Genomic DNA, 12919 nt, shown 5'->3' with positions numbered 1-12919 from the left:
AAGTAAAGGAAAAGAAAACCTTTTATCATCACTGCAATTATTATTTGTACATTACAATGCCTTGCGCAGCTCCTTTGGCACTCTATTGTAAATGGATAACTGGTAATGTGGTCAAATAATATGCATCAGCAGGCAAAATGTGTTTAGATTTGTTAATCAATCATAATAGACATATTGTAAATGCTTGTCTCTGCCATCTTCTTCCGTTCTGTAACCCTCCCCAATTCTCCACGCAGACTCATTTGCATAATTGCCTATAGAGTGTGCTACAGATAAAAATATCCCCATCTCCAAGTGCAAACACTTGGGACTTAATGCACATTGCAGTCAGTCTGGTACTGTCTGGTTGTTGAGTTAGCCTAGTGTAGCAGAATAAAATAAGAAGAGAAAAGTGTGAGTGTGTGTGTGTGTGTGTGTGTGTGTGTGTGTGTGTGTGTGCATAATTGCGGACCGCTACAGATAAACTGTGGATATTAACCTAGGACCCAGGCCAAATGCCATTGCGCAGTAGCCTACAGTACACCAACAAGTCTATGTGTAGGATGTGCCAGTCGTTTATTTTGGCTTTCCTTGCCAGCTTGATGGTAGCAGCCTCTCGTCGGAGGCCGGCCGGGGCAATTCCTGCAAGAACTGGAGGACTGGCAGGTAGGAAACAGGGGTGGGCTTCAGGCAGCCAGTTATGGTTCGGAGCGAGTTGTTAATGACTGTGTCCACCTTTTGGACGTGTGGGCTCCTACACCAGACTGGGGCACAGTATTCAGCTGCAGAGAAGACCAGGGCTTGGGTGGAGATCCGCAATGTGTTGGTGGAAGCTCCCCAGGTCATACCAGCGAGGCGACGGATAAGTGAGACCCTTGATGTGACCTTGGCCCTCACGTCTTCAAGGTGTTGCTTGAATGATAGAGTTCTATCCAAGCGCACCCCAAGGTATTTTGGGGCTTGTTGGAACTCAAGGCGCTTGCTGTCAACAAACACATTGATTTCCCTCTTAGCCTCCCTGTTGTTGAGGTGGTATGTTGAGGTGGTACGTCATCATTGAGAGTTAGTTATACATATACACACACCATGTAATCTGGCACCACTGCCGTATCAGGCACAATTTGCTGGGACAGTGCATACGCATCAAAAGTGGCGGGACGGCTGGGACGGTGCATAGCCTACGAGTCCCGGGCGAAACAATTACTTGCGCGCTCTGCTTGCGCAAGTAATAATATAAACCATGAAATGTTGATTCATACACTTCAATGCAGCCAGATAACGTAAAACAATCGCTGTATTTTAATGAATTGTTTATTCCCCCCCCCCCAGTACACACACACACACACACACACACAATTTCCTAACCCTAACCGGGTTTCTGAATGGCGGTGTTTCTGAATGGGGGTCTGTTCCCCAGTGAAATTAACCTCTGGCAAAATGTTTAGGAGTAATTTAAACGTGTGTGTGTGTGTGTGTGTGTGTGTGTGTGTGTGTGTGTCGCAACATGGCCTGTTGTAGCCACCATGAAGCTGATTTGAATGCCAGCTGCACCTTGTCAGTGCGGAGAGCGCTCTCCGTGGTGCTGAAACCTTTTTTTCCTGTTGTATTCCACTATTCCAGGAATATCCAGAATTGTAACGTGTGATAGATGGGATCTGTCACGGGGCAGCCCCTGCCCTTAGACAATATCAAGGACCTTGCAAATAGACCACACAGTTAAGTCAAACTGTCCGTGGATATGCACGGCTTGTAATGATAATACTGTACTATTGTACTATTGTCAGAGTTGCTTGCTACACTACTAACTGCATCAATCTGCAACACTGTGGTCAGCCTCTGACAGCCTGTCTGTCGTTGACGTGGTCGGCGCGTCTATCATGCTGTATATTGACTGGCTGTTTGATTGCAAACTGTTTTGTGGTGCCTGCGCCCGCACTCTTCACAGTGAATGCCCTGCGTTCTATACAATTAGGCGTGACATGCCTGAGAGTGTGTGATGTTTGGCAAAATGTTTAGGAGTAATTTAAACATGTTTTTTTTGGGTGTGTGTGAGTGAGACGCAACATGGCCTGTTGTAGCCACCATGAGGCTGATTTGAAAACTGTCCGTGGATATGCACGGCTTGTAATAATAATACTGTATTATTGTCAGAGTTGCTTGCTACACTACTAACTGCATCGATCTGCAACACTGTGGTCAGCCTCTGACAGCCTGTCTGTCGTTGCCGTGGTCGGCGCGTCTATCATGCTGTATATTGACTGGCTGTTTGTCATTGGAAACTGTTTTGTGGTGCCTGCGCCCGCACTATTCACAGTGAATGCCCTGCGTTCTACAATTACACGCGACATGCCTGCCTAACAGCACTACAGTGGAGGTAGAGCCCCCAAACAGACTCAGGTCCCGCCACCCTTACAACAAGGCGGTGCAAGACATGTTGTGTTCCATCCCAGAGGACTCACAGTTTATAACGGTCGAAAGTACTTGCGCGCTCTGCTTGCGCACTAGTTGGCCATTTATGGCCTACTAGTGTGCAACAAGCAAGTATGCACTCGACAGAGTGCAGTTCTAGTTAATAATTGTTTTCATTTTAAAATGTTCTCTTATTACAATTTTTAAAACATATTTTAATGAATTAAAAATGTTAATTTTCTTTTAACCTAAACGTCATCATTGATGTTCATTGCAATGCCAATGGTCATGATATTTGCATATAAATACCCCCCACAGAGGCTGAAATTCACACAAATTAAAAATCTCTGGACTCTGGACAATTTTGACTTTTCATTAATTTAATTTAATTTAAAGGGTTAAAAGTGATGACAAAATGGTCTTAAAATCTTATTGTCCTCACAATTACAGTAACACAAACGTGTGTGCGCTCGTGCATGGGCCTCAGTGAACCAATGCCCCAGCCCAATCAATATGAGGTTTTAACTCATCAGCTTGTCATTTTTTTATACTCTTGCAGCTGTGGATATAAACTACCCAACTGCCAAGAAGTACTTAAGGCTACCTACTGCCACACATTGTCAAAGTTTTTGTTTTTTTTGTTTTTTTTTTACCAAAGTTACGTTCTAAAAAGTCTCTACAGTGAGTGCAGTCACACACACTATGCTGCATACTGCCACTGTGACATTCTCCCACAGTCTCCTCAGCCTGTAGAGAACTCTGATGGCTGATTTATACTCGGCTCCACATGGTGTCGCGCACCGGAAATATCCGATTTACAAGCTCACAACGCGTTGCGCTGCAACACGTTGTGAGCTTGTAAATCGTCATACCTTCGGTGCGCAACACCGCCATGCAACTGAGCACAAAATCAACCTTGAATATTGTGAGATTGAGATAGAATATGCATTCACTGTTCCACTTTCTAATTAGCATAAATCTCACGCCAAGGTGCTGCGGTGATACAGCAAGCCATTAGAGAGATGACAAATCTATTCATTTGCTTGCTTACAGTGGAGCTCTGCGGCGCCTCAACTCTGCCGCTGTTCCTCTCCAGGGGGAAAGGTCAATAACTTTGTCGACGCCACTGTTGGCCGTGGTTTCCGACCCTTAGGGTTACCAGAGGGGAAGATGATTGAGGGAGATGGATCAACATGGCTCACACCACACAAGCCTTTCTTGGCCTATTGATTACGTTTATGAAAAAAAGGCTTTCTCAGAGGAACTGGAATGAGACGTTTTTCTCATTTGAATGCAAATCTGTCTGGAAAACAGATTTTAGTCAGTGCCTAAAAAGTTAACATTTCTACTGTCTCACATTATCTCTTTTCTGCTTCTTCAAACACTTGTACAGTAAAGTCTAAGATCACAGAAATATTGGATGGGAACCAAGGTTGTCTAAATGTAGTCTTCTATATTGATTTCTTGTATGGTTCTCTAGAAAGTTATCTAGAAACGGAAGATCATGCACACTATTAACTTGTACTCTCTTTCTGCAATAGGATCGATCTCTTTTGCACCAAAAATAAGTGAATGATGCCAATAATGATCGTAACTGCAGTCCTGGTTTCCAGAAGATGGCATACAGTAATTGTTTCTTGTTCCAGTAAATTTCCTGTTCAGCAAATTTGTCATTTGTCAATGTCATGTGTTTCTAGTTAAATCTGCTGCCGAGCCAATCAAACAAAATGTGGGAAAATAATTGGATCAGAAAACTGATATATGCCACTTTCTGGAAACCAAGGACAATTAGCAGTTATGCACAGGAGTTCTGTAACAAACATGTCGGCTTGAGAGAGATTCCATAGTCGCTGACTCGCTGTAGCTGAATGCCTGCAGTGAAATTAAGATAGTGAAAGCTCGGAGGACTGGGCCAACCGGCTGTTTTGCATTTGCATATCCCTCATCGCAGACATAGCCTAGCGGTATGCATTTCATCAGAGAGGTTAGAGTGCTGCAGGGTTGATTGCAGTGCAGAACCCCCGAGGCGGTTATGGAGTCCGCCACCTTGCCCGTGGGCACTTAGTGTTGAGCATCATGGATATGAGCCCCTCCCGACCTCCGGTTGGCACCTCATAGCACCAATACATCCTGCTGTTGGCACAGAATCACACCAGGAACATTGCACTTATTAAGCCTGATATATACTTTGTCGTTGTACTCGCGTGATGATGTTGTGCGTCGAAAATATAGCTGATTATCAAGCTCACAATGTGTTTAGTTTGCAACCGCCCTGTGTGAGCTTGTACATCGGCTATTTTGGGTGCTCTAACTCTCGACACATTCAGGTCCTGGATGCCCTTTTCTGAATCTACATACCTTAGTTGAATATAAGATATTAAAGTGCATTAAACTCACAATTATGCATACTTAGGAAATATGCCTCCGCCAAGCACAAGCCGTTTACTTCTACATTATGAATTTCCACATGGCTTTATTTTTGGGATAGAGTTCGATGGATATGAGATTAGATATGAGGTTAGAAATATTCATCCAACAAATGACCTTTGACCATCATATTCTAATCAGTTCATCTTTGAGATAGCACAGACGTATGTCAGTGGTAAAGACAGCCTGTGTGTAAAACAATGCAAAGGTCACTGGTAGAGGTTACTTTACAGCTTTACGAAGACATTTTACTTTTACTTGTTACACAAGCCATGATATTAAAGACGCCTTATGAACCATGAAACATGGGATGTACATACGTACATTACAGTATGTACATATTGAGGGACCTGAATGTCTCTTGCCACGGCATTTACAAATTAACTGTAAATTGTGTGTTTGTGTTTGAGTGAGTGTGTCTTTCCTGTTCATTGATATCATTTCTGGAGTACGTGACACACTGCCTTTCACACGATTTGTAATAGCACCACCATCATACAAAGTAGTGCAGTGACGGGTCATCTGACACTTAACAACAAACACATATATGCTGATGTGATGTGCTTTGGTGCTGCTGACACTATTGGGCTACCTCGTTCACACCTTAAACTCATAGTAGGCAATCATTGGATCCCTGTTGCAATGAGTAATGCATGAAGAGGAAACTATGTGCATGGCTCTGCTATGGTGTTCTATGATGTCATATGATCTAAAATGATATGTCATTTGACATATTTTTATTTCAGTGTTCAAGAAATGTCTGAATTAAATGAACAGCAGCAGACAAGGAATTATACTTTTATATATCTATGGTAGCTGTCATTGCCTGCAGTTGTCACAGGCTGCGCTCCTCAACCTTTGGACTTTGACCATGTTTGCCATTTTCTTTCCCGCCTGTTTGGTTTAGGTGTTTAGTTTTGCTTGCCTGATTTACATGTTGCTTGTTTAGTTCTGTAGCTCTTGTATTTTCTTCGTCTAGTTCCGAATTCTGTTAGTCTGGTCATTCCCCAGGTGTTTGTTGTGTATGTTATTTAGTTAGATGTTTGTTTGTACATTTTAGTGTCAGTGAGGGTGTGAGCCATATTCTGTTGAACATATTCTAAGTGAACCTATAGTAGGCCTACTGCAACCTGCCTGCTGGTTTTGCATGTGGGTCCTACTCCGTACACTTCCTGACGGTAGTTTTCTTAGTTGTCTCAAGTGCAGTAGTTTTCTTAGTGCAGTTTCTCAAAGTGGGTGCTGTGAGCCTGTGACGCATGTGCAGAATACTTGAATAATATTTGGAATTCATCTATCACTTCAGTTACCCTCTACTACGATCTACACAAAATCTCTTTCCAAAGTCATGTGTTGCAAATGATAGGCATGGTTATAATACTAGACGGGCACTAAGTGGTCACTTTACTTTACCTCTGCCCAGAACCAATGTACTTAAGAAAACGGGAAGGTACGCCATGTCATACTGGGATGGATGTGCTCCCCCCACCTCCTGCCCTCCCTCCACATTTGACTAACAAGAAATACATTTGGTTTCAAAAAGAAATTTAAGGAAGTAATAATCAGAAAGGACATTTTAAGTTATTAATTTTGGTATTTTCGGGCAGACAAACCTGTTTTGTTTTTGTTCACTAACATTGATCATGCTCTAGACTGCATTTTATGATTTGTATTGTGATTTGTGATGTTTTTGGACCCCAGAAGAAGTTTCCATTTAGTTTTCGCCAGTGAAAAAAGGTAGTCATATAGTATTAGTCGGCAAAATCAACACTGCTGAGTCTGTAGACTAATGGGGATCTTTAATAAACAATAAACTGCTTGGTGAGAAACTGCAGTGCCAGTGCACTCACTGCCAGTATAGGCCACAGAAATACCTCAAACTTTTTGTTCACACATTTGATACTTAAATATTTAACTTAAATTGTATACAGTACACTACATGTGGAGTCATCAATAGTAGAGGCAGTTGATTAGTCATAGTCAAAGATAGCTCACAACGCATCATGATATGTGAGTCTGTGATGCCATGTGAGCCTGCAGATCGGATATTTTCACCAGTCATTCACAAGCCAGAAGGCAAAGCTCTCTGTGGATGGATCAGATGGAGCGATCATATCTCCAAAATGGTCTGGGAAAGCCTCGGGATCCCCCAGAATAAAGTTTGTTTCTCTGGAGAGGAAGTTCTTGAGCTCTCTGGTGGAGTTGTTGCCCCTGCGACATGACCACAGATAAATGGTGGAAGATCGATGCATGGATGATGGATGGGTCGTACGACAAAGTATAGAGGCCAATGGGTTAACTTGACTGACTGACTGACTGACTGACTGACTATCTGAAAGGCCCCACAGGCAGCACTAGCTTACAAGAGTTTGATCTCCTGAAACTTAAATGCAGTCTATAGTTGCTCCAGGGTGACATTTACAAAGAGCTGACGTGCACTGGATGCGCACAGCCATAGTTCTCTATAATCAATGCCATGGAACAACGGTCTGATGAGAGTTAATTTGTCTCAACTCACCTGCTGAAGGAGCTGAGCTCCATTAAAGTGACTTTATGCTGCCCCAGCAGCCACTATACAGACACAGTGATGCAGGAACAGAGCAGGAGTTGATTGAAGCCTGCAGGTCCGTGCCACCAGACATACTAAACGGCTATGCTTACACCCAATGCATCACGATGTGGAACGGAAGCAGTGGTGGAAAGTTCTATACATTTACTCAAGTACTGCACTTGAGTTACTGCCTTTATTACTTTGTAGATTTTCATTATTATTCATTTCATTATTGGAACTTTTTTTTTATACATCTGAAAATGTGTTAAATGGGACATTCTGAATAATGAGTAGGCTACTTTCTACTTTTGGTACCTTTTATTAAGTACATTTTTATATCAAAACTTTTACTCGAGTACATTTTGAATTCCGGGACTTTTACTTCAGTATTTCTACAATGCAGTATTGATACTTTTACTTAAAGGGACACCCTTTTTTGCAAAAAAAGAAAAAAGTGTTATCAGGTCCTTTAAAGGCTGTAAGCCTGGGATAAGTCCCGGCCCAGACAATATTGGTGGTGACCTGATAAAGACCTGCGCCGAGCAACTAGGCCCTGTCTTTTATCCCCACCCGCTTAAAGACGTAGTGAAATGGAAAAAGAATAATAATACAGTTTTTCACACTTTTAGACCATATCCGTTGTCATCATGGTCATACCTAACAATGGATGCCAAAACAATGGGAAAACTTTCATTTTTATATCAAAATCCCATAAAATCCAATTTTAATTACTTCCTGTGAACGAAAACGTGATGCGTGATGACTTATAGAGGTACACATGAAGCTTGATTAAATTCACAGATTCGGTTATCGTCAGCCTGCGTGACAATGATGATGATTGCCATGGCCAAGTGGTGGATGATTTTCTATCCTGGTGTGACAACGCCTTCTTGCAGCTTAATGTCTCTAAAACAAAAGAGCTATGCATAGATTTTAGACGTTCCCCACAATCCCCCCAGAAGAGTGTTGTCGATGGACAGACGGTAGATATTGTATCCAGCTATAAATATCTAGGCACAATAATTGATGTCTGATGTATATTGTGGTAGGCGTTTGCCTATTGTAACGGCGAGCCGTTTATTATTATTGTTATTTCTATTTATTTACCCCTAGCAGTAACACTATTGTTTAAGGAAACTGGCTAAGTTCAATGTCGACAAGACTCTGATGAAACTGTTTTACAGTGCCTACGTACATCGAGTCTATCTATTTTCGATTACTTGTTGGTATGGTCAAGAACTCCCTTGGGAAAATTGTAAAAGTGGCTCACAGATGAACAGCCTAGAACATATCTTTAAGAAACAGGTGCTCAACAAAGCTCTGTGCATTCGCTCTGATGCTGCACCATTCACTCCATTAACTCCTCCCATCTGGCCTTCGCTTGCGAGCCCCCTGTGCCACAATAAAACACATATTCCTTTGTCCCTGTCTTGCACATTGAATGCTGATGTGGGTAGTTCAAGGATAACCTTATGAGCACTTTATTGGTCTCGTGTCTATGCACACACACTTTTTATGGCCAACGTGCACGTATTGCATAGCACTTTAAGCATAGCACTTTAACACTTAAACGCTTGCACTTTTATGGTTAACGTGCACTTTACTGTACTTTTGATATCTGCATGCGTATGTGTACTGTTTGTTTTTATTAGTATTGTTAATTTGTTTGATGTACTGTCTAGTGTGTATGCTGCAACCCAATTTGCTCTTCGGGGACACTAAATAAACTTGAACCTTGAACCTTGTGTCCATCAGAGACACTGGGCTCACTGCTAAAATATCTAAAGCCACATATTACACACATAAAGACCCCCAGGAAAGTGTTCTAAATCTTCTAAACATGTCATGAAACATAGATTAGTTTAGGGTGAATTGACCCTTTAAGTAAAAAAAAATCACACCTGTGTGAAGTGAGGGGCACTCTTCATCATCTTACATCATCATGCATCATCTCATACTGGCCAATCAGAATGCCTGTTGCCTGCGATTGGTTAGCTGATTTGTTCGTTTACGTATGACGTAAACTTTCCCGTCAATGGCGTTTAATATTTTGATGTTTAATTTACGTCATATTTAGTGGAATTCTGACATCATTTCTCCATTCATCGTCAATGGCAAAACTTGAGAGGGGCGGGACAACATTTTGCAGACATTTGACCGGAATTATCAAACCGTGGTCAATGGCAAATCTTGAGATGTGTGGGGACAAAAGCTTTTTATAGAAGGGGCTAGCGCCCCTTAAATATCACACTCATGTGAAGTGAGCGGTGCCTTTTATCATGATGATGATGTACGATGATGTTGTTGTAGGCCATATAGACACAGTAACTGTGCTGCTACCAACTAATAGACACACATACACAGTCACATGTTGGAGCGGTTAGCACCGCTCAAAAATACAAATAAAATAAATTGTCCACGATTTGTTGACTATACTGGCAACAGTATCTCCTAGTAGTGGTTAGTTGACTAGTCGATTAGGTGAAGCCCCTAGTGTGTGCATTGGTGCATGTGTGCATGTTGCATGTGTTGGTGCACGTGTGCGTTGGTGCACATGTGTGCATGTTGCATGTGTTGGTGCACGTGTGCGTTGGTGCACATGTGTGCATGTTGCATGTGTTGGTGCACATGTGTGCGTTGGTGCACATGTGTGCATGCCGGTTTAGTATCATTTGTCCTGCAGCAGAGCACTGACATTGATGTTCCACGCTAGCGCCCGCCGGTCGAAGCCACAGGTGAACAGGTTGGCGGTCTGGCCCTGGTCGCTCCAGGCGGCGCAGCAGGCCATGCGGCGGTGTCCCGTCCTGCCGCCGCGGGGCAGCCTGGCCAGCCGCGCCCCGCTCAGGTCCAACAGACGCACCTGGCGGTTGTCGTGCGGCAGCGCCATGATGCTCCGCGATGACACGGCGATGCGGTTGACGGGCGCGTCGGTGTGCACCGCGACGACGGGCGAGCGCGCGCTCCTCAGGTCCCACACCGCCACGGTGCGGTCGTCGCCCCCGGAGACCACCGCGTTGTCGTCGCCGCCTGCCGAACAAGCGAACACGGCCGACGTCACGGCGCCCGCGTGTCCCTGGAAGACGTTGACCGAGTGGACGCACGGGTCGCGGAAGTCCCACAGGCGGAAGGAGGCGTCGCGGGACGCAGTGAGGCAGAGCCGCTGGCCGCCGGGGTGCGCGCAGCAGTGGGTCAGTTCCCGCTCGTGTCCGGCCAGTGTGTGGACCAGTTCGCCGCTCTCTGCCTCGTACAGGCGGGCCGTGAGGTCCCAGGAGGCCGTCAGCGCCTGCCCCCCTCCCGCCAGCCAATCGGCAGCGATCACCACTCCCTGGTGGCCGGTCAGTGTCGTGGTCGCGACGCGGACGGTGGGCAACCCTGCTGCCGCCTCCCAGGCTACCGCCGCCTCCCCCCCATCCCCCGCCTCCCCATCATCTCTGTCCGATGGGTCCTTGTCATCGCCATCGCTGTCCAGTGCGGGTGTGGCGGTGGCGGGCGCCTGTGGCGCGTAGCGCCAGATGTGTGCCGTGCGGTCCCCCGAGCTGCTGAGCGCCAGCTGCTCCGTGGGGTGGAACTTGATGGAGTTGACAGATCCCACGTGGCCGGTGTACCTCAGCAGACACTTCCCCGTCTCTACGCTCCACAGCATGGCCGAGTGGTCAGCGGAGGCCGTGCCCAGGAGCACAGGCTGCGTCCGGGTGACGGCCAGGTCCCAGATCCCGTCCCTGTGGCCCACAAACTCCTTGACCAGCTGACACACCGCCCTGGAGCCGGAGCCGCCGCCGGTGGCTTTGAAACTGGACGCGATCTTGCTGGTCGAGGCCTTGTATGTTGTCCTCAGCTTCCGAGACAGGTGGCTGGTGCCGTGGCTGGCTTTTGTTTTCAGAGCCGCCTTCACGGCGGGGTCTCCTCCCCCGCCTTCGCCGCTCTGCCCGTCCCCCCACGACGCCAGTCGCTGCTCGTTCAGGGCGTCGACCTCCCGACGCAGCTCCAGGTTTTCCACGTAGAGGTGCTCGAAGCTGCGTTGGATCTGAGTGAACAGATCCAGGAGGCTGTTCCTCAGGGCCGGAGGCAGCCTGGACTCCTGGCCCTCCGGCATAGCTGCTCGGTGTGCCGCGATGCCACTAGAGCACCGTGCGGACAGGCTGTGAACCCCGTGCTGGTGCTGGGGAGGACGGAGGACCGGGGCGACGCCCTCCAAGGGCATAACCTCCTACCTCCGGCCTTCCACTGACCTCCTGCTTGGGAGGTCGCCTGAAATCTGAAAATGTGTTAGTTCTGGTAGATCTGTTGGATCCGGTCGAAGCTGGGGGGGGGGGTGTACAGATGTTTGACAGTTACAACCTATCTTTATGAAATGCATATTGTATCATAAATGAGATTACATGATGGAGCATGCTGCTTCATCCAATTATAGCTATGTTCAATTATCAAGAGAGGGTCTAATCTTGGCGTGTGGATCTCATTTCATGTAGCCGGACGTTTTTGTCATATAGCTCGTAATGCAGGCCAGTGATGTCATTATAGACAGTCTATGATGTCATAAACCGGTCTGTGATGTCATATAGACAATCTATGATGTCAGTGATCTGTGTTGCATTCGGGTCATACACTGTTGAGCAGCCTAAAGGGCCATTCACACTTGTATAACGAACTCTCCCCTTCCATCAGGCCTGCAGGCTGCTTCCTTGAAAGAATCAATCTAATCTTCCTTTAATAAAACACTTTCTCTCTCTCTCTCTCTCTCTCTCTCTCTCTCTCTCTCTCTCTCTCTCTCTCTCTCTCATACACACACACTGCGCACTTGCACAGTTTGCACGTGCACATGCACATGCATTATGCACGCACGCACACACGCATCATGCCAGGCATTGGCACAGAGCAATCTCTGAGGCTCGGCAGCTGAAAGTTTATCTTGGCAGAGAGCCCACTCCACAATGCCTGGCCATGCCTGAGCTGTCAATCACCCAGAGTCCTCAGCTCTGCACCTGCTCTGACAGGCCGGCATGCTGGAGGCTGATGCCCACAAGCTCCGCCCACTCCCAACCTGCCAATCAATCAACCAATCAATCATCATCAGGAAAGTGGCTGGCATTTCGCAAGCCCCTGTCTCACCTGCAGGACATCGTGTTGTCTGTCTGTCTGTCTGTCTGTCTTATATTTCCACCCATAATGACATTATTACCAAAATAGGGATGCCAGGTTTGAAAGTGGTGCTGCAGCAGCACTGCATTACGAGCTGACTTTGAAGTTGAACGACGTCACGCTTGAATAGGAAATGAGTCTGACACAGTCACTGCACAACAGAGCCCAGGCTCATTATAAAGGAACGGGGAACCCAGTAGCCTAGTAGTATACATACAGAGTCAACAAGTCCATGAAGCACTGACAGTTTTATGGTGCCCCATTGGTTCATTCAGAAAGTCATTCATTCACTCATTCACAGAGAGCCAAGTTCCAAGCTGCTGTGTGCACACAGATAAGGGATGATGACACGCCAGAGCAGCCAACTCAGAAAGGCAAATGTGAGAACCAAACAATGACCTCCACAATCAGGGCAGG

The 12919-nt window shown here is 46.0% G+C and overlaps 1 protein-coding gene across 1 annotated transcript; it reads right to left on the bottom strand.

Annotated features, from left to right (window-relative positions):
- Positions 1–10031: 10031 nt before the first annotated feature.
- Positions 10032–11564, bottom strand: LOC308326059 (WD repeat-containing protein 37-like; the record flags this gene model as incomplete). Its single annotated transcript, XM_080778870.1, has 1 exon — positions 10032–11564. One exon carries the CDS (start codon positions 11562–11564, stop codon positions 10032–10034), a length of 1533 nt encoding a protein of 510 aa, XP_080634996.1.
- Between the last annotated feature and the right edge of the window lie 1355 nt (positions 11565–12919).

The sequence above is a fragment of the Protomyctophum bolini genome, assembly GCF_963924005.1.
Source record: "Protomyctophum bolini genome assembly, chromosome: 12".
NCBI lineage: Eukaryota > Metazoa > Chordata > Actinopteri > Myctophiformes > Myctophidae > Protomyctophum > Protomyctophum bolini.
This window is presented reverse-complemented; position numbering and strand designations above follow the sequence as displayed.